At 39.0% G+C, this 24,200-nt stretch overlaps 1 protein-coding gene across 16 annotated transcripts in view; it reads right to left on the bottom strand.

Annotated features, from left to right (window-relative positions):
• The window catches only part of LOC127859923 (CD109 antigen-like), a 46,011-nt gene that overhangs the window by 12,750 nt on the left and 9,061 nt on the right, over positions 1–24,200 (bottom strand). For 12 of the 16 annotated variants that reach the window (XM_052397541.1, XM_052397538.1, XM_052397530.1 and 9 more), the window contains 14 exons: positions 23,689–23,749; positions 7,267–7,423; positions 6,522–6,639; positions 6,205–6,318; positions 5,269–5,370; positions 4,299–4,427; positions 3,830–3,968; positions 3,412–3,588; positions 2,845–2,926; positions 2,103–2,259; positions 1,621–1,695; positions 1,139–1,316; positions 613–821; positions 71–220 (listed from right to left, as the gene is read on the bottom strand). In XM_052397541.1, coding sequence (XP_052253501.1) covers positions 71–220; positions 613–821; positions 1,139–1,316; positions 1,621–1,695; positions 2,103–2,259; positions 2,845–2,926; positions 3,412–3,588; positions 3,830–3,968; positions 4,299–4,427; positions 5,269–5,370; positions 6,205–6,318; positions 6,522–6,639; positions 7,267–7,423; positions 23,689–23,749 — 1,848 coding nt within the window. The remainder of the gene's footprint in view (positions 1–70; positions 221–612; positions 822–1,138; positions 1,317–1,620; positions 1,696–2,102; positions 2,260–2,844; positions 2,927–3,411; positions 3,589–3,829; positions 3,969–4,298; positions 4,428–5,268; positions 5,371–6,204; positions 6,319–6,521; positions 6,640–7,266; positions 7,424–23,688; positions 23,750–24,200) is intronic. The other 4 variants (XM_052397528.1, XM_052397529.1, XM_052397533.1 and 1 more) reach the window with 4 other exon arrangements.

Genomic DNA, 24,200 nt, shown 5'->3' on the forward strand with positions numbered 1-24,200 from the left:
AAGGAAATGTTTATTTTATTTATACGAGTTTTGATTCTGAAGTATTATTTTCTAAACAGATTCTACTTACTACAACGGACTGCATGACAAGAGCATTCTGCTTGTTGATGTTGAATGTATGCGTGAAAGTTCCAGCTGTAACTGTGGCTTGGATGTTAAACGTGTCTGAGAAGATCATAGCAGCAAATCTGGACAAGGCTTGAAGGGCAACAACGGTGTCCTGAAAAACGAAGTTTAGTTAATAAAAAATATAAATGAAATGCAAATAAGTAAATACCATTTATTTAAGTAATACGAGTTCTTTTGAATCATTATTTTAACCTTATTCAGAAATACTGACAAACATTAGAATAAGACACGACACAACTCGATTACACATTGAAATAGGAGATGAACTTATTGTGGCATTTTGTTTCATCGTTCAAAAAGAACAATAATGTATGTGGAATGTTTTGCGATTAAAATAATAAATATTAATAATGATCAAACATATGCGGTTTTTAAGAACGACCTGCAAAAGCGAAATAATTATATTTTTTCCCAAAACATTCAGAGTTTGAGTATTGACATATTCGTATAATTAGTTTACAAGAAGGGCAGTGATCATCGGACCTGTGTTGAACTGAAGCCTCCATTAGAGTTCCTCTGGGCCGTGATCCACTTTATTATCTGAAGACCCACGCTTATATCTCCGGCCTCCGCCGTCACCAGCAGGTTGTACGCCGTCATTTCAATGTCGATAGGATTTGCCTGTGAGTGGGCGGGCTGCCAGTGGCTCTGAATGGAGGCTGCCTGGTCCTTGTGCCAGTGGATGGTGCCTCCTAGGTTAGATTAAGTATATGTACATGTTTAATATGGAATCATGGTATTAACGAATAAATACGTATGGGGTAGGCTAGCCAGTTGAGTTAATTGTAATCGAGAATCTTTGCAACCAATTAGAAACACTTTGATGCATAACATGTGTATACCACTGAAAATAATATCAAAGTTGTTATTATCAATCGTCGAGGAAATATACACTGAGTCCAAAAGATTTCACGCAGAAGTTTCATAACACTATTTGATATATGTTTAACTTTGATTGAAGACACACAACACAAATCTGGCCATATGAAATCAATCTTGAAACACTTACCGCTAACGATTGCATCATTCTTAAGTTTGGTCTGGATGTCACGTACAGCTGGACTTTTTGCAAGTGTCAGGGCGTAGTTGCAAAGGGAAAGAACGTAGTCATCATTTGTCGTTGTAATTTGGGACTCCAGGTAATGTTTTGCCAGTGCCACAGATTGTGTGATTCTCTGATGAATGCTCTAAAATACCAGACATATTTAAGATATTATAAAGATGTTTTAATTGCAATATAATTAACGAAATAATATTGTGTACAGAAAGTAACATTTTATTTCAAATGCGTATCATTTCTATAATATTACATTATATACATATTATTGTATCATGTATTTGTACTTAAAATATATTATTATATTTCTATATATCCTAAACCTGCAATGAACGGCACGATTCTAATTACTTGTATTACTTCGTGTAAAATGGACTACATACTACACGTTGCTTAATCAAATGTGTGCATTTATATCAGTTTAATTAACGTACTCCTTGAAGATCATTGTTTTCAAAAAGTGATGCCAGAACGAAAGCAGTGAGACCGACGCCGGATGCAGCTCCACCCTGAAATCAAAATAGTTTCACACTTAAAAAAATAATTTCCCTGTTGAACTATCTTGTCACTATTAGAAAAAACTTGTAATTTATTATAAATATCATTGCTATCATGAAAATTCATAGAAGAATTGATATCTTCATACTATGTATGTGTTATCATTTTATTAGATAATGCAGATTTATATAATTCCGTGGACAGTGTGATCAATCAAATTAGTGTTCAATTGACAAGTTGCACAAACAAAGTTTGCACCGCCTTTTTGTTCGTTTAAGTTAATTTGTGCAAAGATCTATAATCAATTAATTGTAGAATACAAACACGTGCTTTGATGTATAAATGAAATATAACTCATTAATCGGTTAATTTATTCAAATATTAAAAATTTGCAACAGGTAAATTGATCGATTTCTACCTGCATATACTTATCGATCACATGACCAGGCTCTGGGAACGAGCCGTCGGCTTTCTGTCGGTTGATCATCCATTCGATGGCTCGAGTCAGTATATCGTCGTCGATGAAGATTTGCTTCTTGGCCTGGTGGAATGACTTGGCAACAAATGCAGTCAGCCTGTATGAATGGTTACCAAAATAATGTTATTCGTGTGGTCAAAATAAGTTTGCATGACATATATGTTTAGGCGAACGAATGTTGTGCCGTTTAAAAAAGAACAATGCTTTCCAACAACATGTTTAATCACTACTACCTTGATCATGAAGTGGCTTGACTCCTCAGACCTTGTGTATTTTGTGTTAAGAATCTAACCTTAAATATGACCTCGACCTTAAGCTGGCGTCAAGGCCGTGCTTTTGCATTTCGTATTAATGACAAATATTATTTCAATAAATTTCCTCAAATGGTTCCAGAGATATAGAGATGAAGCAGACATGACAATGGAGGTCAAAACTTTTGACTGACTAATTCCTCCTGCACCAATTCTCAATCTTCTTATTTTTGTACTCCATATTTCATGAAAATCGTTTGGACATTATAGTTTATATTAATCGGTCGGAAAATTGTTACGGACAGACGAACAGAGACGAAAGGCAACTTGTGGGAAAAATAAACATCACTCAAAAGCAATACATTCATGTTGGGTTGTATAAATGTACTATTATATATATCTTCAATAACAAAGTCTTGAACATTACCCACCACATGCTTCCAGAGGGGTCCCGGTCACCAAAAGCGCTGAATGAGCCGTCCTTGTGTTGATATGTAAGTTCACGTTGATACCCTAAGTTTTACACACCGTTCATTAACAAGAAGCAAATTCAATTGAGTTTGAAATTAAAGACTCGTGGACTTCATAATGTAATGTAATAAGATAAGAAAATACGCACATAAAAACATATTATGATAAATGCGTATACATTAAACAAATGACACGAGCCAATACTCATTAGGAAAAATATCTAGGAGCTAAAATGGAACGTGGTGCTGATGAAATGGTTAAGGGCGTACAGCCGAAATCGACCTTTTAGTAATCTGCTTTATTCGTAATTTCTTTAGTCAAATGCTATGGTTAGGAAAAAAAGTATATCCATTTAAGATTGAATAATTTCAGACTTATATAGAATGTGTAAAACAACATACTGTTTTTTTTTTAAAAGTCACCCAAGTATGCAGTAGATAGGGAACATAAAAGGGACACGATTCAGCACCCTTCCATGTCGACCTAGATCTTTCCCAAACTCATTCAACTCTATTTCCGTCACTTACCCTTCTCCATAAAGCTGATTGCCTTGTCCTTGATATCTCCCGTCAGTTGGTTGGTTGCCGTCAGGTAGTTAGTTACAAAAACGTCTGGCGCGAAGCCGAGCATCGTCTGCTCGCCACATCCGGTCGGCATTTTAAGCAGTTTGTCGAGATTGTTTACCGTTGGTCCAAGAAGGTCACCTGAACAAAGCGTCTTTATTATTTAATGTATTTAAAAACAAACAAGCATACCGTTAAGCATATGAAGCTTTAAACAATTCAAAATTAACATGTGTTTTACTTTGTACATGTATGTGAACTTTTGAATAAATACGTAATATTTTTGTATAGGAAAAGATCAGGTCAAAATGATTGTGAAAACTTAACTTGTGCAAACTTTCATTTATACGTTGGGCATGTTAAGTAAGTACTTTTCGTGTACCAATTGCGGTAACGACGATTTTTTGTGAGCCGGCGACGACCGTTTGAGGCATAGAGATGTCAACAACCTGGCTGAATGTCGTCTGATTCTTCAGGTCTACCAAGATTGGGTTGCTGTAATACCTAGCGACTCCTTCAGGCTGTCACAAATGTATAGTAATGACGCATGAACGTAGCACTAAGACATCATATAATGCACTTTCCATATCAATGGAATGATTTAATCATTTTTAAACGTTTTGGATCTCAAGGTCAATGTACATTAGATTAACTATTAGACCAGCCTTGTTTGGGTTGGATTTAATGAAACGAGTTTTGTTGTACTTTTTTCACTTGAAAATGCCAGCCAAAAGCACATGACGTTATGAAGATACACAAATACATTACTAAAATTACCTACACACATACAGTTATCATTACATGTTTGAATAGCCATGGTATATAAAGATATTAAAAAGAGGACCTCTCACCTCAACAAGAAGTTGCCTCTGTACCCCGTCAGCTGCGAGGGCTGACTGGGCGGTCACAGTCAGAGGTATCGTGCCCAGGGAGGCGGGAACAATCGGGAAAAACACGGACTTGGCTTCCCCGGCAGGGATCTATGAGATAAATATTACAGGTATACCAAACACATTAAAGTTGACGTGGTGCGTATATTGGCCCATATTGTCGTATTGAATATTAATTCATATTCAGCATTAAAGTATTGTAAATTAAAACGTTATTTACTAATTTATTTACATATTGCAGCATCTATGTAGATAAATAAGCATAAACGAACAGTATATGAAAAACCCAAAATGAATATTTATAGGGACCTTTTCACGTTTTGGTAAATTGAAAAAAATGAAAGAAAATTGTTTCAGATTCGCAAATTGTTGTTGTTATTATGATATTTGTGAGGAAACAGTAATACTTAACATTCACCATGCTCTATAATATCCTGAAAATTATAAAGCGTTGCAACGCGAAACGATTGCTTAATTTGGAGAGTTCTGTAGTTGTCGATATGCTTTGTAGCATTACGAGGATGGCTTTTATAAAGTATAAAATACTTCATTTTCTCTATGAATACGGATGGCCGAGTGGTCTAAGCATTAGACTTTTACACCAGTGGTCAGTGGTTCGATCCCAGTTGAGGGTACCAGTTTTCTTTCTTTGATATTATTATTGGTTTTTACTGGATCTTCTTAGATCCTATGTTTACATTTATCAATATAAAAGCATTTAATGACAAACTTCAATACATGCCAAAATCTGTGAAAAGGTCCTTTAAAATATCAATTTTTAACCACGTATTCGCGAAATGCATCTTAAAGAATTTCGAGCACAAACGACGTTGCTCGACAAACACTCGATGAACTTTGTTTCTTAGATTAAGTCAATCTTTAGTTCACTGTACAAGAACAACGAGGCGAGTGGAATTACGTATCGTCATACGTGGACTGTCTTCGTTTGCGTCTGTGTTCCATAACTGACGTGACCGTTAGCGTCAACTGTCATGCTCCTGAAGTCTGACGAACCCTTCAAGGTCACCAGTACCTAAAAATGTAATTTCATAATGAGCGCACAAATATAACAATGTTTGTTTTCTGTATAAAGTTTAATGTTTTATCATTTACTGGATTTGTAATTGTTCTTACGGGAAATCAGTTAATAACTACAACAAGAAAATTATCTTGCTATCATTTCATATGAGCATTTAAATGTTGTCGTTGTTAAACAAACTAATACAGTGAAACGATTCTGCGCGCTACCAAATACGCGTAGAAACAATCTTTTCACGACTTTTTGAGATGATTTTTTAAAGTATGCATCAAAGCAGCATAAATGTGTTTATACATGTATTAATAAAGGTTGTCATGTCTGAACCTTAAAACAAATAGGCATCATATCAATAAAAAACCTACCATAATACAGAAAAATAGAACGCACTGCCAACTTTCTGCAAAGTTAGCAATTACATAACCATTTTGGGGGTAATCAATAATCGTATATGCAATGCTTGTAATAAGCTCAATTGTGAGTAAATCGAATTGAACATCCGTGTATTTTCCGTGATTACAAAGCGCTTAAAACATTTATAAATGCATTTCTTGAGAAAAGTAGCTTTCTGTGAAATAAGAACTCGCAGAGGTTAACTCTCTTTATCCGTTACAACTGCAATCACACGTTAAATCATCCAATATATTAAATGATTATCGGTTTTGTTCTTTTTATCTAATCAAACGAAAAATGAAACTTAAACATGAAATAAACAAACACAACGAAACACATTAAAAATAATCACAAGGCTTATGTTGAAGATAAGGATTTGATTTGTTCTGATCATAGTCCATCAAGTTTCAATGCCTATGTTCTATTCACGAAGCTTACATCCAGATCCTGTGACATGTAGTTAAAGACGTTTGCTTGAAGAGCGAGCTCTTCCCCTCGGATAACTGAGTACGGCAGATTGAGGCTCACGAAGAAAGGCTTGAATGCCTCAATCTGAAATGTATAACCATCAACTGAAGTTATTTTCACTCGTTATATTTGGAAGCCAACTTCTATCTCGTATTGTCCTATTAAAGTCTGAATTCCGAACAATAAATACACAAATTAATAACCCATAATTTAAGTACAATTCGAAAAGATGCAGTTAATCACATGTTTTATTTTGTGTAAATATGCAAAAAAAAATTGTGCCAAACCTTGGCTGGAGAGGAAGCGATTCCCAAGCCTGACTTGGAGTGAACTGCAAACGCACTTGCTATCCAAGATGTGATTGTATCAGGTACAGTGGTTGAAATAGTAACTGTGCCGTCCGCTCTGTAATTGATAACAGTTGCAGCATTGTGGATAAATATCGCTGTATTATATTTCGATAATGTACAGACGATATAAAATGGCTTTAGATAAAATCTTATAAAGGAATCGATAGTTTTTCATAGGAACAAAACAACAATAATTTAACATGAAATGATATTCGAACTAAAGTCATGAAGCTAAACAGTTGAATATTAAAACCGAAAAAAGCTACGTGTCAAATACTATATATCAATAGTGTAATTCGGTATTATAATTTACTACATTTAACACCGCATTGAACATCTAAAAACAGTATACAATCCGGATACAGAAAAAAAGTTAATTCTCATATTGTAATAGAAACGATACTATAATATAAGTTTCACAGCACCATATCAAGCTAATATATTGAAAAAATATTTCCTGGCATAATGTATATTATATTATTAGTATAACCAACTGAATATATTTTAGCTAAAGCTTTCTAAGCGTATTTAATAATTTAACAAGTGTCGCGCAAAAAAATCAAAGCATGGATGGAAATGGATACACTCACAAACAAAACAACATTGAACTTGAAAACTAGCTGTCCGAAACAGAATCTTCGCAAATGAAAAGTTCTCTTTGATTTATATTTTGAAGTTTTACCCAGTGGAAGAGTTTGACCAAAGCCATGTTTCTGGGAAGACATTGCGAATACGGTCTGGTATTTGTAAGGGCACTGGGGATGAAGATCCAGCTGTAGCCGTACCAACACTATTTACTTCTGGCAAACCCATGATGAAACCGTGGTAATGTGGGCTCACTAAAGGTTTGCAGAACATCGCATCGTTAGATATGTGTAACAAGTCCATTACGGTTTAAACTTTGCCACACTCAGCTATTCGTATTTTTAATATACATTCAGTGACACTAATAAGCATCCAAACATCTGAAACGTATATGAATTTTCTACGCACAATGTGTTGCAAACTAGTTAGCAAGAGATAGTGTCCTTGAATTCAGATGTACCCCGTGGAGTGGTTAGACCAAAGCAATGTCTCTGGAAACACGTTTCGAATCTGAGTAACCGCTTGCAATGGGTTTGTGCCAGATGACGTTTCTGACAGTGTTTCCAGGGCAGATCCCTTATGGAACATCATATCGGTGTCTAAATATCATATTTATAACATCATAATAGTTGTTATTCGGAACTCTTCAGTCTGGGTTTTTCCGATATTTGAGCACGTAGGTAGGTACAAACAAAAGCTGACCAGCATATTTTCAAAGAGAGTGAATCAATAATTTCTCTTATCGCTGAATAGTAAACACCACTTTTTCTGCTCAAACGTTCGTTATAGTTGATAAAAAGTACCATGATTTAATCATTTTTCTTTAGATGAACTAATAGCGATCGTGTTCAATTTGTAAGAATACTATGTAACACGATAGAATGCTGCATGTACATGTAAACAGATTCGGTCACGTAACTATGTCATTGCATATACTGTGCGTAGGCCTGGGCATACCGTTTTAATGGAAGTTTGTCAACGAAACTACCAAGACAGTGACCCCATCGTATATATATTATACTATTCAAATATATTTAAAATCATACAGACAAGTACCAAACAACAAAAACCTTACTATTCTCAGTCCATTCGTAGTACTAGAACTAATATATCGTTCCATATCAGTTGGATATTTATATGACTATTGATATAGCTCTATTGTGATGCTTTTCTTTAATCTAATCTGAAAAGTAAAGAAAATTATTCGCTAAAGACTAAGACCTTAAGATTAGAACGCAAACTACTAACGAGCTTTACCATACATGACTTTTAATTGCTATATTTATAAAGCATGCCGAAAAAAAAGAACATGAATAATGTTTTTCAAGAGAAATATTGCATTTGTCAAGCAGTGTGTATAGGTTCCTTCATTACCATACAGCTGAAGTCTGTTTTTCATGTCTTTTAAAGCTACTGGACCCATTCGTATAGGCGGCTGTAAATCTGAACGGTGTATTTAGACTTTAAACCTGCATTAAACGTCTGACATACATGTATATTGATGCAATCTACTACTATGGGTAGTGATTATTCTTAAAAACTTACCTTCATTTCATTCTTCGTAGATTGTTACTGATACAACTTACAAGAAGGCATTGTTTAGCCCTTCCAGTAATTCATAACAGTACGATTTTCGTAAGATCCATAACAAAGCTCCAATTATTTCCAAAATCAGGCTATCTTAGTCCTTAATCCATGTTTTCTTTCGTACTCGAGTGTTAATTCCGCTCCGTTTTATGTCCACGGTAACATTGTTTTGTCGCTAAATGTCTGACTTTAAGATTGATGAATATCAGTTTAAAAGTCAAGATACGTTTAGTTTGAGTTTTGCAATGTAACATCTTTGAGGCAACTCCTTCACTTTGTTGAAATAAATAATAAATAACATTTATCATGATATTATAATTTATATTTTAAACTACTACTTGTAATATAAAAGCAAATATAAAGAATAAGATAATTATTATGCATTATAACGTCACATTGAAGTCTATGTTGGGCTCGCAGTGTTTTAATTCTTAGTTGATCTACGCGATGTAAACACTGAAGATTTTCCTTACTGAATTAAAGGGATCTTTTCACGCTTTGGTAAATTGACAAAATTGAAAAAAGTTGTTTCAGATTCGTAAGTTTTCGTTTTAGTTATGATATTTGTGAGGAAACAGTAATACTGAACATTAACCATGCTCTAATATAGCCATTATATGCATCTTTTGACGATTTTAAAACCTAAAAATTATTAAGCGTTGCAACGCGAAACGATTGAATAATTTGGAGAGTTCTGTTTTTGTCGTTAAATTTTGTGAAACTACGAAGATTGCTTATATAAGGTATAAAATACATTGAAAATGTGTACTCGGCGAAATAGCTCAGTAGGCTAAAGCGTTTTTACTTCAGGACTCTGGCAGGACTCCAGGGGTCACTGGTTCGAAACCTGCTCCGGGCAATGTTCTTTTCCTTTTTTTTTATCTTTTTTTCTTGATTTTTTACTGGAGCTTTTATGATCCAATGTTTACATTTATCAATATAAAGCATTTAATGAATAAGTTAAAAAATGCCAAAATCTGTGAAAAGGCCCCTTTAAATGTATAGTCTAGATACTGCACACTTATATGTTAATGCTTGTGAACGAGAGCTATTTTACACACTGTTGAATTACAATTACAATACAATTTGACTAAACATATCGTACCATAGTCATTTGTGTTCATACGTTACATGAATACATTTTGTAAACACGGAAACGTCGTCTGCCGTTTCATTGAAGGTTACACACTACCAAGCTATATTTACTATCGCTCGGAACGCAACATTTTATGGTGGCAGCGGTGGGATCCATGAAAGTTTCTGTGGATCCAGTGAAATGAACTTACGTAATTTATTGTGTAAAAAATAAATAACAGTTATATAAAATAAAGTGCATCTTTTGTGGCAAGTGACTTTATGTCCAGAGATAAGTAACAATAAAGTAACAACAACAAAGAATATAACTTTATTGTGAACAGAAAATTGAACTCTTATAATTTTAAATCATTTATTGAGACATTAGATTAAACAACATAACATAAAATGGCCAACAGTGACCCTGAAGTCCAGTTCAATCTCCCTTACAATGAGGATGGCCCGGTTAATGCAGAGAGTCCAGGCGCCGCTTATATCGACCCGGAAACAGTATCAGAAGCCTCTGATAGCGATTCTACACACCGACCCATGAATCTAAGCAAACAACCATCTCGCCGTAGATCATCTCGTGACCTCTGGAAGGCCGTAGATACGCTTTAGAGTTGTATCAGGGACCTTGCCACCCAGAGGCATCGGCCAATGCGCAGACTAGCACCAGAGCTAGGCCGGTTGGTGATCAGGGTAGTTCATTGCAACAGCCTGCTTCGTCCCTCGATGGCCCGGCCCTGATTAATGTCAAAATATCCGCCCTAAGACCGGATGCTCCTAGCTTCCACGCAGGGGGAGATAGCAATCAACCGTGGGCAGCGCCTGCAACCCATCAGTTTACTCCGCCACCTTAGCGGGCTCCTCAACGGGTATGCATGCCCACCAACGAGCGGATCAAGGTGTCCCCATTCACCGGCAATGAAAACTGGCAAGTTTGGATTGCCAGGTTCGATACCATTGCAGACCGCATGGGTTGGGGAGACGAGCGAAGGCTAAACCATCTGCTGTAAAACATAGAAGGGCAGGCGGCCGAGTTTGTCTTTACGCAGCTTCACGCATCTGTGGTAAGCAACTACCAATCCTTAGTATCTGAGATAGGGGGCGATACCGAGTGCTGGAGTCAGCACGCTCGTTTGCTTCTAGATTCAACCATCGAGTGCAGCAACACAGCGAGTCCGTAGAAGAGTACGCGGCTAATTTGAAGATGCTTTATGACAAGGGACATCCGCATCGGGATAGGCGCACGCGTGACGAAGATCTGGTACGCCAATTTTTAGATGGTCTCCTAGACCAGGACGCTCGTTTTGAAGTCGAGTTTAATAAAGAGCCATCCAACATTGAAGACGCCGTCTTCTATGCCGTGTCCTTCTTGCAAATCACTAAAAGCACCCATAAAGGCGATTGGAAGCAGCGCCGGCCTACCAGGAGAGCAACAGAGTGCATGGAGGCCGACGACAAGCAGCGACATCGGGACACCAGGCAGCACGACAGTCCGTACAAGAGGCAATATAAGACTACTGAGATGCGTAGTCCCAACACGGAGAAACAGCATTGGTCCAGTGAGGCGGCGATTGACCGCCAGGAGGCACCAATGCAGCAGATACTTAAAAGGCTTGAATCTCTAGAGGCACAGAAATCAGAAAGAAGACCCTGGTTAAAGAGGGAGGTCGAATGTTTCAAGTGCCATGAGAAGGGTCACTTCGCTAGGGAGTGTACGGCTACTAAACAAGGTTCTCCAAACGTCAAGACCGAGTTAAGGAAGACAGCAGACAACCATTTAAACGAACAGGGACCAGCCCTTGCGGCCAAAGGGAGGTCCCATTAGAGGGCTGCAAAGGCCATGATGGACAGGAGGAGAAGCAACAGATCCGTAGCCGTACGGATGAAGCCGCTACCAATAGGGATGTACAGAGGCCAAGGAAGTTGGCAGAAGGGGTTTATGTACACGGCAAGGTAAACGGTCATCCGGTAACGTTCACGGCAGATACAGGTGCTTCACGGACCATCATCTCGACGAGGGCATTTAATCAGTTGCCGGTCACTTCACGTCCGCTGTTGGACAGATCATCCCGATTGGTTGGTGCAAACGGGGCACCAATTTAGGATGTTGGTGAAGCGATTATGGATCTTGAGCTGGGCCCACTTTTACTGTCTGAAAAGATCATCATTGCAGAAATAGAAGACGAAGCATTGCTGGAGTACGCCATTCTTAAGGGAAGACACGGAGAACCAGCAGATATCTTGTTAAGCAGCAACAAGATCCTCCTCGATAGGCTCGAGATACCTATATTCCAGGTGGGCAAGTCCAACAGGGCCAGGCGCGTTACGGTAGCAAACGACATGATACTTCCTGGTATGACCGAGGCAGTTGTAAGCGTATTTGTGGAGCGCTTCACAGACGATGACGAAGACGTCAACTATGACTTCATAGTCGAACCTGTCCAACAGTTAGAGGACATGTATGCACTTCGAATGGCAACAACGTTGGTCAATGTCAATCAATCACCAACATGTAGTATCAGGATTTTAAATCCTTTCTCCACGGAAGTTATGCTTCGACAAGACACCGAAATCGGTAGGGCAGAAAGGATCGAGCGCATCGTAAGTGTGCTGGCCAAAGAAGAATGTACTGAAGACAAATGGAACCATGCAGCCATCCGCCGAGTGAAGACAAGTCAGGAGTCTGCAAGGTCGGATCATATCAAAAGCATGCCCATGTCAGCGTCAAAAGAGATACCGGAGCACCTGATTAACCTGTTTGAGCGATCCACTTTAGGGAGGGGTCATCAAGAAGCCCAACAAATAGCAAGCCTTCTTATCAAACACAGTGATACCTTCTCAAAAGATGACTGGGATCTTGGTCTGACACATCTGGCCGAGCACGCCATCAACACCGATAATGCAGCACCTGTAAGACAAAGGCCAAGGAGAGTCCCACTAGCGTATGCCGAGGCAGAAAAGCAAGTAATAGAAGACCTCTTGCAGAAAGGTGTTATCCGTGAGAGCACCTCTTCATGGGCAAGCCCAATAGTCCTGGTGAAGAAAAAGGACGGATCGGTTCGACCTTGTGTGGACTATAGGAGGGTGAATGCTTTAGTCAAGCAGGTTGCCAAGGGTGCAGGATTGCTTGGACGCAGTAGCAGGATCGAAGTACTTCAGCAGCTTGGACCTTACGTCAGGTTATTACCAGATTCCCTTAAAGGAAGCAGATATACCCAAACGTGCCTTCGTTTGCAAGTTCGGGCAATTCGAGATGACCCGTATGCCGTTTGGGCTCAATAATGCTGCTAGTACCTTTCAGAGAACGATGGAGTTGGCACTCCAAGGCCTGCAGTGGTTGACCTGTCTGGTGTACATCGATGACATAATCATCTACCACGCTAATTTCGAAGGTCATATGAGCCGGGTGGACGAGGTGCTCAGTCGGCTACGGTTAGCCGGATTAAAGTTGAAACCAGACAAATGTCACCTGCTTCAAACCAAGGTGCAATTTTTTAGGACACATCGTGTCAGAAGAAGGTTTACAGCCAGACCCAACCAACGTAGCCAAAATTCTTGACTGGTCAAAACCAAACACCCCAAAGCAGGTAAAGCAGTTCGTGGCAACCGGGTCCTACTACAGGAGATTCATCAAAGATTTCGCTCGCAAGGCCCGTCCCCTGATACAACTCACTTGCAAGGACGCAGTTTTCCACTGGGATGACGCGCAAGAAGAAGCTTTTAAGGCCATTAAAGAGGCACTGGTGAGTCCGGAAGTGATGGGCTTTTCACTCAATGATGGCGGAACATTCTTGCTTGATGTAGATGCATCTGGCCTGGGAATAGGTGGCGTACTGTCGCAAGAACAAGAAGGTCTTGAGCGGGTCATCTCTTACGCAAGCAGAGCTATGAACCGTGCTGAAAGAAATTACTGCATCACCGAACAAGAGTTATTAGCTGTAGTTTACTTTATCCAGTAATTTCGTCAGTATTTGCTAGGTCGCCAATTTGTTGTCAGAAGTGATCACCAAGCCCTTGTTTGGCTTTTCAGTATGAAAGAGCCAAGCGGTAAAATCGCGCGTTGGACCGAAATGTTATCGCTTTTTGATTTCAGCATAGAGTATCGCACTGGCACAAAGCAGGCACACTGTGATGCACTTTCACGGTGTGAGAGTCCTAGAGACTGTTCCTGTGACCAGGTGGACATGAGCGAGCCCCTCAGATGCGGTCCATGTTCGAAGTGTCAGCGCAGAGCGGAAATTATGCTGGCTAGCTGGAAACCCCCTATTCTCGAAGAGAGAGCAGAGGTCAGGTCAGGTGAAAAGAGCAGCAATGGAAGCACCCCGGGTAACATCTCAAGAGTGGTGACAAGAGCCAAGCCTGGATGGGAACATACTCTCCACAGGAAATGGCAAGGCTTCAAAGTTCTGACCCCTGCATCGGTCCTGTAAAGTCCTTGTTCAAAGAACAAAGAAGGCCATCCAGAGACGATACAGCCTACTGGAGCCCTGAAGCACGACACTACGTACTGATGTGGGAGCAGCTTCACCTAGACGATGATGTGCTGTACCTCAAGTGTCCGTTCAATGGGGTATCCGTCAAACGTTTGGTGGTGCCCACTCAGCTGAGGACCAATCTGATTGGCCAGATGCACGACACCGTTGTAGGAGGACACCAGGGTATCAAACGCACAAAGGCGAACATCACCAAGGTGCATTACTGGTACGACCTCAAGACCGACGTGAAGTTGTATGTCCAGCAATGTGATGTCTGTGAAGCAAATAAGAAACCACAGCGTCTACCTCGAGCTCCAATGGGCCACCTGAAGTCAGGAGCTCCATGGGATCTTCTCTGCATGGACTTCCTGGGTTCCCTGCCCGTAACATCTAGAGGTAACTGGTTCATCCTGGTCGTGAGTGACTACTTTACGAAGTATGTTGAGGTCATCCCCGTAGCCGATCAAACCGCGGAAACCTGTGCCAATGCGGTCATTGAGCATTTCATCGCACGATGGGGTTCGCCGCTGCAGATACACAGTGATCCAGGTGCCGCATTTGAGAGCAACCTCTTCAAAGAGCTGTGCAGTATTCTACAGGTTACCAAGTCGAGGACCAGTGCGCGGAATCCCAGAGGCAATGGACAAGTGGAGCGGTTCAATCGCACGCTAATCAAAATGGTAAAGTCATACTTAGCGGGGGAGCAGACAAGCTGGGATCAGCACCTTGGCAGTCTCGCTGGTGCTTACAGAGCTACACTCCATGAGGCGACAGGCTTCTCTCCAAACATGATGGTCTCGGATCAAGAAGTCCGTCTGCCAGCTGATCTCGTTTATGTCAGTTCTTCCCCCAATGCCATACCAGAGCAACAAGCCGGCTACGTTGGACAACTTCGAGAAAGGCTGGTCCGTGTCCATGAAATTGCGAGAAACCACCTAAAACAAAGAGCAAAGCGCAGCAAGGCAGTGTACGACCAGAAGGCTTCACTCCAAGAATATAAAGTGGGCGACCCAGTGTGGTGTTTGAACGAAAGTCGTAAAGTTGGATCTTGTCCTAAACTCGAGCAAACCTATGAGGGACCTATGCTTTTTAAAGAAAAGAGATCCGCAATTAACTTCATGATACAAATTGACAGAGATGGTCATAATAGACTTGTGCATCATGATAAATTGAAGCCGTACAGAGGCAAAAACTTACCAAAATGGGTTGCCTAGCAAAGCGTAAACTTCACAAATAATTAACTGTTATTGTGTGAGTGACTTTTTGAAAGTGTAAACATTTGTGGACTATGTTAAGTTTCTTTTTGACATTGTTAACCAAGGAGTATTTATGAAATCTGTTATAAACTTTTTTAAGTTAACGCCGAGGTTACTTTTACGGTTTGGAAAGTGGCGGTACATGCTTATTCTTACTTTGGGAAACACTGCGAGGCACCATCAGGCTTTGGATTAAAGGGTTGTAACTTAATCACTTATAACAAACTTAATACCGTTCCAGATCACCATGAGCATGAAGTCCGCTAACGGAGGTTTCCTATACCGGTGGGTCCACTGCGAAACGATTGATCGTAAGGGAAGACTTACGGACCATGTGTTGAGGGACCATTTCCCCTTTGAAAATGTGCCGTTCTATTGTCGGTTGTGCAGGTTTCGGAGTCAGGACAGGCTTAAGTCCATGAAAACCTTACAAATTATTGTCGGCATCAGCAAGCGGCCGCTTAGATGGGGCCAATGCTTAATTATCACGAGCTCTTGGTTAGGGCTCCGTCACCACGTTTCGTGACAGATGCGGACATAAGTAAAATATCCACTACACAAGAGGTAGCTTCCGAGAAGGAGCCGGGTTCCCTGCCAGACTGGCTGGCTGAGGTTACGCCAGTAGTGACCAATCCCTCTGAGTCAGTTGCGATGTACAGCCCAAGCATCAGAGTGACAGAGCCGTACCGACCTGAGGCCCTCGAGCTGACGTTTTACAGTATGCCTGAGGTACCTGCCATCACCAGGTTCACCACCTTTCCCCACACAAGCCGGATCTTCACTCCAACACCGTCGCCTATCAGGCCATCGGTACCACTCATCGCCTGGCCCCCTGGCACGCCTCTCTTAGACGAGATCCTGAACACACCAAAGGCTGAAAGATGCACGCCCCAGGTGTTCATCCAGAGGGTAAACGCCGCTGCGACGCAGGTATCCACCGAGGTAGCTGATAAAGCCACCCAGGTAGATGTTCAGGACCATCTTATTACGGAGCTGCGAAGGCTGTCAAGGGTCATCGACGAAAGCACCAGAGCCTCAGTCGATGCCGCCAGAAGAGCCTCAGATGTCCTCCAAGAGGTCAGGTGTATTGAACGCAGTATGAGGACAGCTCTACTACAGACGGATACGGCGGAGGGCGAATCTCTAAGGAAGAAAACTCACAAACACTAACAATCCTATCACGATGAGGAATTTTGTTTATGTACAATTTTGCAATTTAGTGTGCCTCGCATCGTTTAAGTCAAATGCCACAGTCAAGATTTTGCCTGTTTATTGTTCAAACTGTTTTATGGTTAGGATTGTTAATATTTGTTTTGTTGCTGTTTTTATCTAGTCAAAGGACACTTAGTTAATTACCTCAAGCAGTTTAAATTTTTCTTCAAATGCTTAAGGTATTAGTTTGAAAATTTACTGATGTGGGTGATTTTTGAACCAGGCTATTGAATTGATGTATATCAATACTGTAATTTTCAAGTATCAAGCGGGTAAGGCCGCAGTAGCTTGGCCTTTTAGTTCCAGGCGGTATTGATGCAATCTACTACTATGGGTAGTGATTATTCTTAAAAACTTACCTTCCTTTCATTCTTCGTAGATTGTTACTGATACAACTTACAAGAAGGCATTGTTCAGCCCTTCCAGTTATTCATAACAGTACGATTTTCGTAAGATCCATAACAAAGCTCCAATTATTTCCAAAATCAGACTATCTTAGTCCTTAATCCATGTTTTCTTTCGTACTCAAGTGTAAATTCCGTTCCGTTTTATGTCCACGGTAATATTGTTTAGTCGCAAAATGTCTGACTTTAAGATTGATGAATATCAGTTTAAAAGTAAAGTTACGTTTATTTCTTGGTACTTACTAGATAGATCAGGTTCTAGGCAATATATTCCATATCTTTGCTGTTAAAATTTGTCATAAATAGTTTTAAATAGCTAATTTCTAATGTTAAACACTTTGTTGTTAAAATCGGAAAATGTTTCATCCGCCATATTGCTTCCGGCGTTGCTTAGGAACTGTAAAGTACTTGTATCATGTTCTACGTCATCGACCAATAATTTTGGTCGTCAGCGTCTGGTCGACCATCATTTGGGTCGACATTTACATTTCGGTAGGTCGGTAGCATTTGGTCGACCATGTTTCTGGTCGATTGACCATGTTTTGGGTCGACCTAGAGCTCTTAGTATATAAGGGACTGGTTTTTCAGTCAGTTTGAGTTTTGCAATGTAACATCTTTGAGGCAACTCCTTCACTTTGTTGAAGTAAATAATAAATAACATTTATCGTGATATTATAATTGATATTTTAAACTACTACTTGTAATATAAAAGCAAATATAAAGAATAAGATAATTATTATGCATTATAACGTCACATTGAAGTCTATGTTGGGCTCGCAGTGTTTTAATTCTTAGTTGATCTACGCGATGTAAACAATGAAGATTTTCCTTACTGAATTAAATGTATAGTCTAGATACTGCACACTTATATGTTAATGCTTGTGAACGAGAGCTATTTTACACACTGTTGAATTACAATTACAATACAATTTGACTAAACATATCGTACCATAGTCATTTGTGTCCATACGTTACATGAATAAATTTTGTAAACACGGAAACGTCGTCTGTCGTTTCATTGAAGGTTACACACTACCAAGCTATATTTACTATCGCTCGGAACGCAACAATATCAGTGTTAGATTTGTTATGTGTAATTAATAATAATACTAGTAAAAGTACTAGCAACAAAAGACTTGAATTTTGACATTTCCTAAAAGAAACACTTCTGTCGTTTAAATACTTATTATTCACTTCTGAATGGGAAGCAAATGGGATATCGACGTTACTGGTCATTACAGTATTAATTACAATGTTTGTACTTCCCGCGCGCGCTCAGAATTCGGAAAAACCCACAGCGCGCGAGTTCCGAATTTAACCGGTTGCACAATTCTCTAATTAGACTGCAATTGTGTGGGCATAATAAATTGTCATTGAAGTTTATTTTGATAAGCTTATGTGGATAGACTTTCTTATTGAAGACTTATCGCGCAAGATAAGCACAATGCAATACAGCGTCTTCAAAACAAAAGAGCTTTTAAGTGATAATCTACGTCGAACAATTCAAATCAATGTCTTCAAAACGAATTGGAAACTTTGGAAATAAACCAATGATGAAATATGATGAACTTAGTCAATGCTCACGTAATGTCAAAGTAATGAAGTCACATTGACAGGAAGGTCAAACCCCCAAATAACATCGTAGTTACTTAAGTCAATTTAATGAAAACTAGCTGATATCCTTTAAAACTTCATAACATAGCTGGCGCGGCACAATTAAACTTGTACCAAACATTTATATAAGAAGGCAGCTTTCGCGTATCTACGCCATCCAAGATCGAATATCTGATACTAGGTTGTAAAGTTACTCCAAGCCATGTTTCTGGAAACACATTTCTAATTCGATCCACCGACTGAAGTGGGCCACTGGGGGCCGGAACTGGTTGCATGCCACCAGGAGCCGGCCCCATCGCCATGCCGGGAAACATTCCTGCCAGCATAGGCCCACCTACCATTGGAACTGTGGATTCAGCAATTGAAGTAAATGGAAATTTCGATAAAGTCATGATATGGGTTTCTTGACGGTAAAGCAAGTAATTTAAAGTAATGTTGGGTGATGCAATTACACCTACACATATAAAATGGAACGACGTAAACGGCGAAGAAATAAGATAAGATGATTAAAGCTTTAGTCACCGACTTAAAACTGTCAATTCAGGGACATTGTTTTAATATTCTGGTTAGCCTAACTTCATAATAAGACCCGATTTAATAAATAAAACAAGGATAGATTATAATGTAGATAAAAAAGTAATAATTAAGTGTCCAAAATATGAGTAAGGAACCGATATTGTCTGTATGATACCACCAAACTAACTTTATCGAAACACTTTTCAAATCTATGTGAAAATATTCATAATCAGAAATTAATCAAAAGCAGCAGGCTGATTGTATTGGTCAATGATACTATTTATAAGTGGTCATGGATCAACAAAACCAAACTTACTTTGGTATATTACATTCTTATGTATTCAGTGCATGGTATACTTCGGTTCATTTCCTTTTTTAAGTACAAGTAGTATGCTATTGCATTCTTCCAAAAGTAAAACAAACAAACATGTCTAACAAACAAACATGTCTAAAACACTCGCAACCAAGGAAAATGAAAATGAACCTGTGGATGAAAGTATCATTCTGCCCCGAGGGAATGTTGCTGTAGCCAAACATTGATGAGTCTGTCTTATTCGAACCACGTCAGCAACAAAAGAAGGAACAATCCCACTACCATCTCCGCTTCAAGGTACATCCTTAATCCAAGACACATTCAGCAAGTTTTAATATGACTGATACATCATGACTCACAAATAAACTACACAGAATTAACAAAGCACTGTTAGTTTACCTCCACATGTGGCAATAGAAGAATTGCTTCTAGCGACACATTTTAAAGTAAATTCGAAATACCCTATTGAAGAATTATCCACAACCATGTTTCTGGAAACACATTTCTAATTCGGTCAACTGATTGAAGTTGCGAGCCGGACTCTGGTTGTGGTGGACCACCGCCAGGTGCAAGGCTGTCAACCCGTTCAAGCATCCCTCCTCCCATTAACAGGGTCCCATTTATCAGCTCTAGAACTTTTGAATCGATTGTTGATTGCATTTAGTTGGTATGTATTATCTCATTTACTCATACTTGCGTGTGGGTTTTCGGATAATAATAGTGTGTTTAAACATAAAATAAGCATATGCTTTTAATGTCAACTGATTGAGATTCTTGTATAAAACCATAAATGTTTCTTAACCAGTAATGCAAATGAAAAATAAGAGACGGTATATTGTTGCAAATTGTAGCAAAAAACGTTTATTTAAACCTCATTTAGGCATGGCATATACTTTATGAAATTAAGTAAATCAATTGAATTCACTCCAGTGCGCATCTTTTTTTTATAGAAAATTTGTTTCGTCCAAATACCTTGGCTTTAAATTAATACACAGATTGACTATATTTTAATCTCTAATCCGTAATATATTGTTTTGGATTATGATGGGATTATATGCACATTATAATGTGCAAGTGCTATTTGCATTGAGTCTTGGTCAATATATTTACGAAATATGCTTATCATGGGAAATGTGTAGCTTTGTCAATCGACATAATTGGATATTAAACTGAAATCTCAGCGAGAAGAGACAGCTGATGGCAAGACAATATATTGCATGTATTGCCATTACATTATAACCTTTGCACATACATATGTTCAAATGTGAATGCCCCTACAAAACAACCCTTGATGAACAGATGTAAACATAACTTCATTAATCTATGAATCAACACTGGGCCCGAGCTTGCTCTGAACAAAAATATTGTAGCTCAGTCTTGTACCAACTTTCTAATGAAAGGTTCGTCTAAATAACACACATGCACCACAGCACACTTCCAACAAACATTAACAAAGATAACAAGCATTCTGAAAGGTATCAAGCCTTTGTGGTGTTAATTCATAGATATGCTTCCGAAAACACTTTCTGATTCGACCTACTGACCGAAGACGCCCACTAGAGGCCAGTATCGGTTACAAGCCACATGGAACAAACCAGATAGAGGTTGTGGTAACATTTTTTCAATCCCTATCTATTATTGTAGAATCGCGTATTCGGCAGTAAAAAAGGAAAATCAAATCGACACTTGTCTTTGGTTTCTTCGAATACACATTTACCTTGTAAAAAATAAACGATTTGTTTAACAATAATAGGGAATAGGAATCTTATTTCATGAAACTATCAATACAAGTTCATACCCTATCCGGTTCCGCCAATATATTTGGTGGATAAAATATAGAAATGTTAATATCATTTGTACAATTTCAAATTATATAAAAACAATTTGTCAATAGAGTGAATTCTTTGTATATAAGTCATGCAAGATATGGTCAGGAATTAATCGATCGTTCTGCTGAAAATGACACTAAAACAAACGCTCTCTTTGCGATAATAAACTTTCTGAATAAACGAGTTAGCATAAGGAACTAGTTCGTTCTGTTAAATGAACCACCAAAAACAAGTTTTTATAAATACGTTTCAAATCTGAAGAACTCTATGAAAATTAAATTGAACATGAAAAGGATCATGAGCAACAGGCCGATCGTAATTATAAAACGCAAATATTGTTAAACTTGCTTCGGTAGGTGTGTTTTATTCACGTTACGTTAATCATCGGTTTCACAGTCCTTTCGTAGTGTATATAGGCATTACCGGTATTTTAACTAATAACACCAAACGTTACGCAGACAAAAAAGTATAAACTACTCGCGACCACGGTATAAAACACAAACTTTATTATTATGTTTTCTGGCACGGCGAAAACATGCGGATTGAATCTCTGCTCTCTTCAGAGATCGCTGCTGGCAACAAAAAAAGTCTTAACGGATCTAACTCACTCCATCAAAGTAACAAGGCAGAAAACAATCACTATGCCTCGCCAATTGAAAGACTATCCTAAATCAAAGATTCCACTGAGTTAAATATGAAAATCATACATGGCTGATGACGACAGCGCACTAAAGAAACACAATATCAGCTGACCTTCACCAGTGGCTGAATAAAAAATGCATTTGCTTCTAACGACACAGTAAATGCCAAATACCCAGTGGTAGCATTATTCTATAACCATGTTTCCTGAAATACATGTCTGATTCGGTCCACTGATTGAAGTGGTGAATTGGAAGCTGGTTCTACTGGACCGCCACCAGGTGCAAGGCTGTCAACTCTTTCAGGAATCCCTCCTGCCATAAACATTGCCCCATCTATCAGCTCTGGATCTATGGAATCGGTTGTTTATTTGAGTTAACGTTTATTTTTATTTTTTTAATTATTGAATGAACTTGTGCACAGTATTCGTGTTATATTATGTTAGGGAATGCAATACCTCCGTAGATAGAGTAGATTGAATCATGTGGTCGTCCGATATGAGAAAAACGTCACCCTTTCGAAAGACAACTATTTCAAACTAGCGGTGAAAATCTTTGGCGCATTATGAACATCAATGTATCGATTTAACCCAAAGCATAAGCTTACAATGCTAGGACGTTATTTGTCATTTGCATATTGCAAAACAGCAACCATGGGAACAAGCTCCGATTTATATTAATACTAATGTTAAGTACACAAATACAAATAAAAAACTAATACGGAGAAGACATGCAACGGTTCCACTTCCCACTGCACTCGCCTAAGCGGAAAAGAGATGTACACCATTTCATATACCCTGTCGTTATATTACTCCTGAGCTACGTCTCTGGAAAGACAATTCGAACTCTATCTACGCTAGCTAGAGCCCCTTTATCGGGAATCGCTTGAGGCGTAGGCCCGCCCGCACCCGCAAAAGCCATTTCACCACCTCTAAATCCCGTTCCGACATACATCATGGGATACTCTATAGAATCCACCATGAAACTTAATGTCAAATGATAACCAAACATTATGTTATCATTCCCGTGTCATTTAATTAAAAAAGTATTGCCCCGCTTGAGTTGATGTTATGGTGGCTGTCTTCTTATTAAGAAGCCTTGTACACGATCGCAATTCATGGTGTCGCGATCAAATGTACTAGACAATTAGAGTCGTGTTCTGAGGAAAACTGGGCTTAATGCATGTGCGTAAAGTGTCGTCCCAGATTAGCCTGTGCAGTCCGCACAGGCTAATCAGGGACGACACTTTCCGCTTTTATGGCATTTTTCGTTGAAATGAAGTCTCCTCTTAGCAAAAATCCAATTTAGGCGGAAAGTGTCGTCCCTGATTAGCCTGTGCGGACTGCACAGGCTAATCTGGGACGACACATTACGCACATGCATTATGCAAAATTTTCTCAGAACACGACACATTATATTGTTTCCTATCAGACACATATGATATCCATACGCATCGGGCGTATATAAGTGTAGAAAATACATACGTTGAAACTAATTCGTGGTTATACACTCATTCTTCATTTGTTTGTTCAGAATTGCAGATTCACGATTTAAATTATTCTTTCTTTTTGATATTTGAATGCAAAACTTACAAATGATTGGTTCGTTGTGGTGGAAGACGTTAGCGTCGGTCAAAACCTTGACACCAGAGTTCTGAAATATTTATGATTCGTATATATATATATATAAAATTATAAATCTATCTTCACAGGTTCACGAGTGTGAAACCATATGACTATTAGGTCAAATTAATGAGGTGTGTTAGCGGAATAATAAAGCGAGGAGTATTTTTTGCCATAACATGGACGTTTAAAGTTTTTATAAAGTCATCAATTACTAGAAACTAACAACACAAATCAAATTAAATAATACGATGTATCATACGAGTCGTGTTCTGAAAAAAACTGGGCTTAATGCATGTGCGTAAAGTGTCATCCCAGATTAGCCTGTGCAGTCCGCACAGGCTTATCAGGGACGACACTTTCCGCCTTAACTTGTTTTTTGGTAAGGAGGGACTTCTTTTAAACTAAAAATACCATTAAAGCGGAAAGTGTTGTCCCTGATTAGCCTGTGTGGACTGCACAGGCTAATCTGGGACGACACT

The sequence above is a fragment of the Dreissena polymorpha genome, chromosome 15 (assembly GCF_020536995.1).
Source record: "Dreissena polymorpha isolate Duluth1 chromosome 15, UMN_Dpol_1.0, whole genome shotgun sequence".
Classification (NCBI taxonomy): Eukaryota; Metazoa; Mollusca; class Bivalvia; order Myida; family Dreissenidae; genus Dreissena; species Dreissena polymorpha.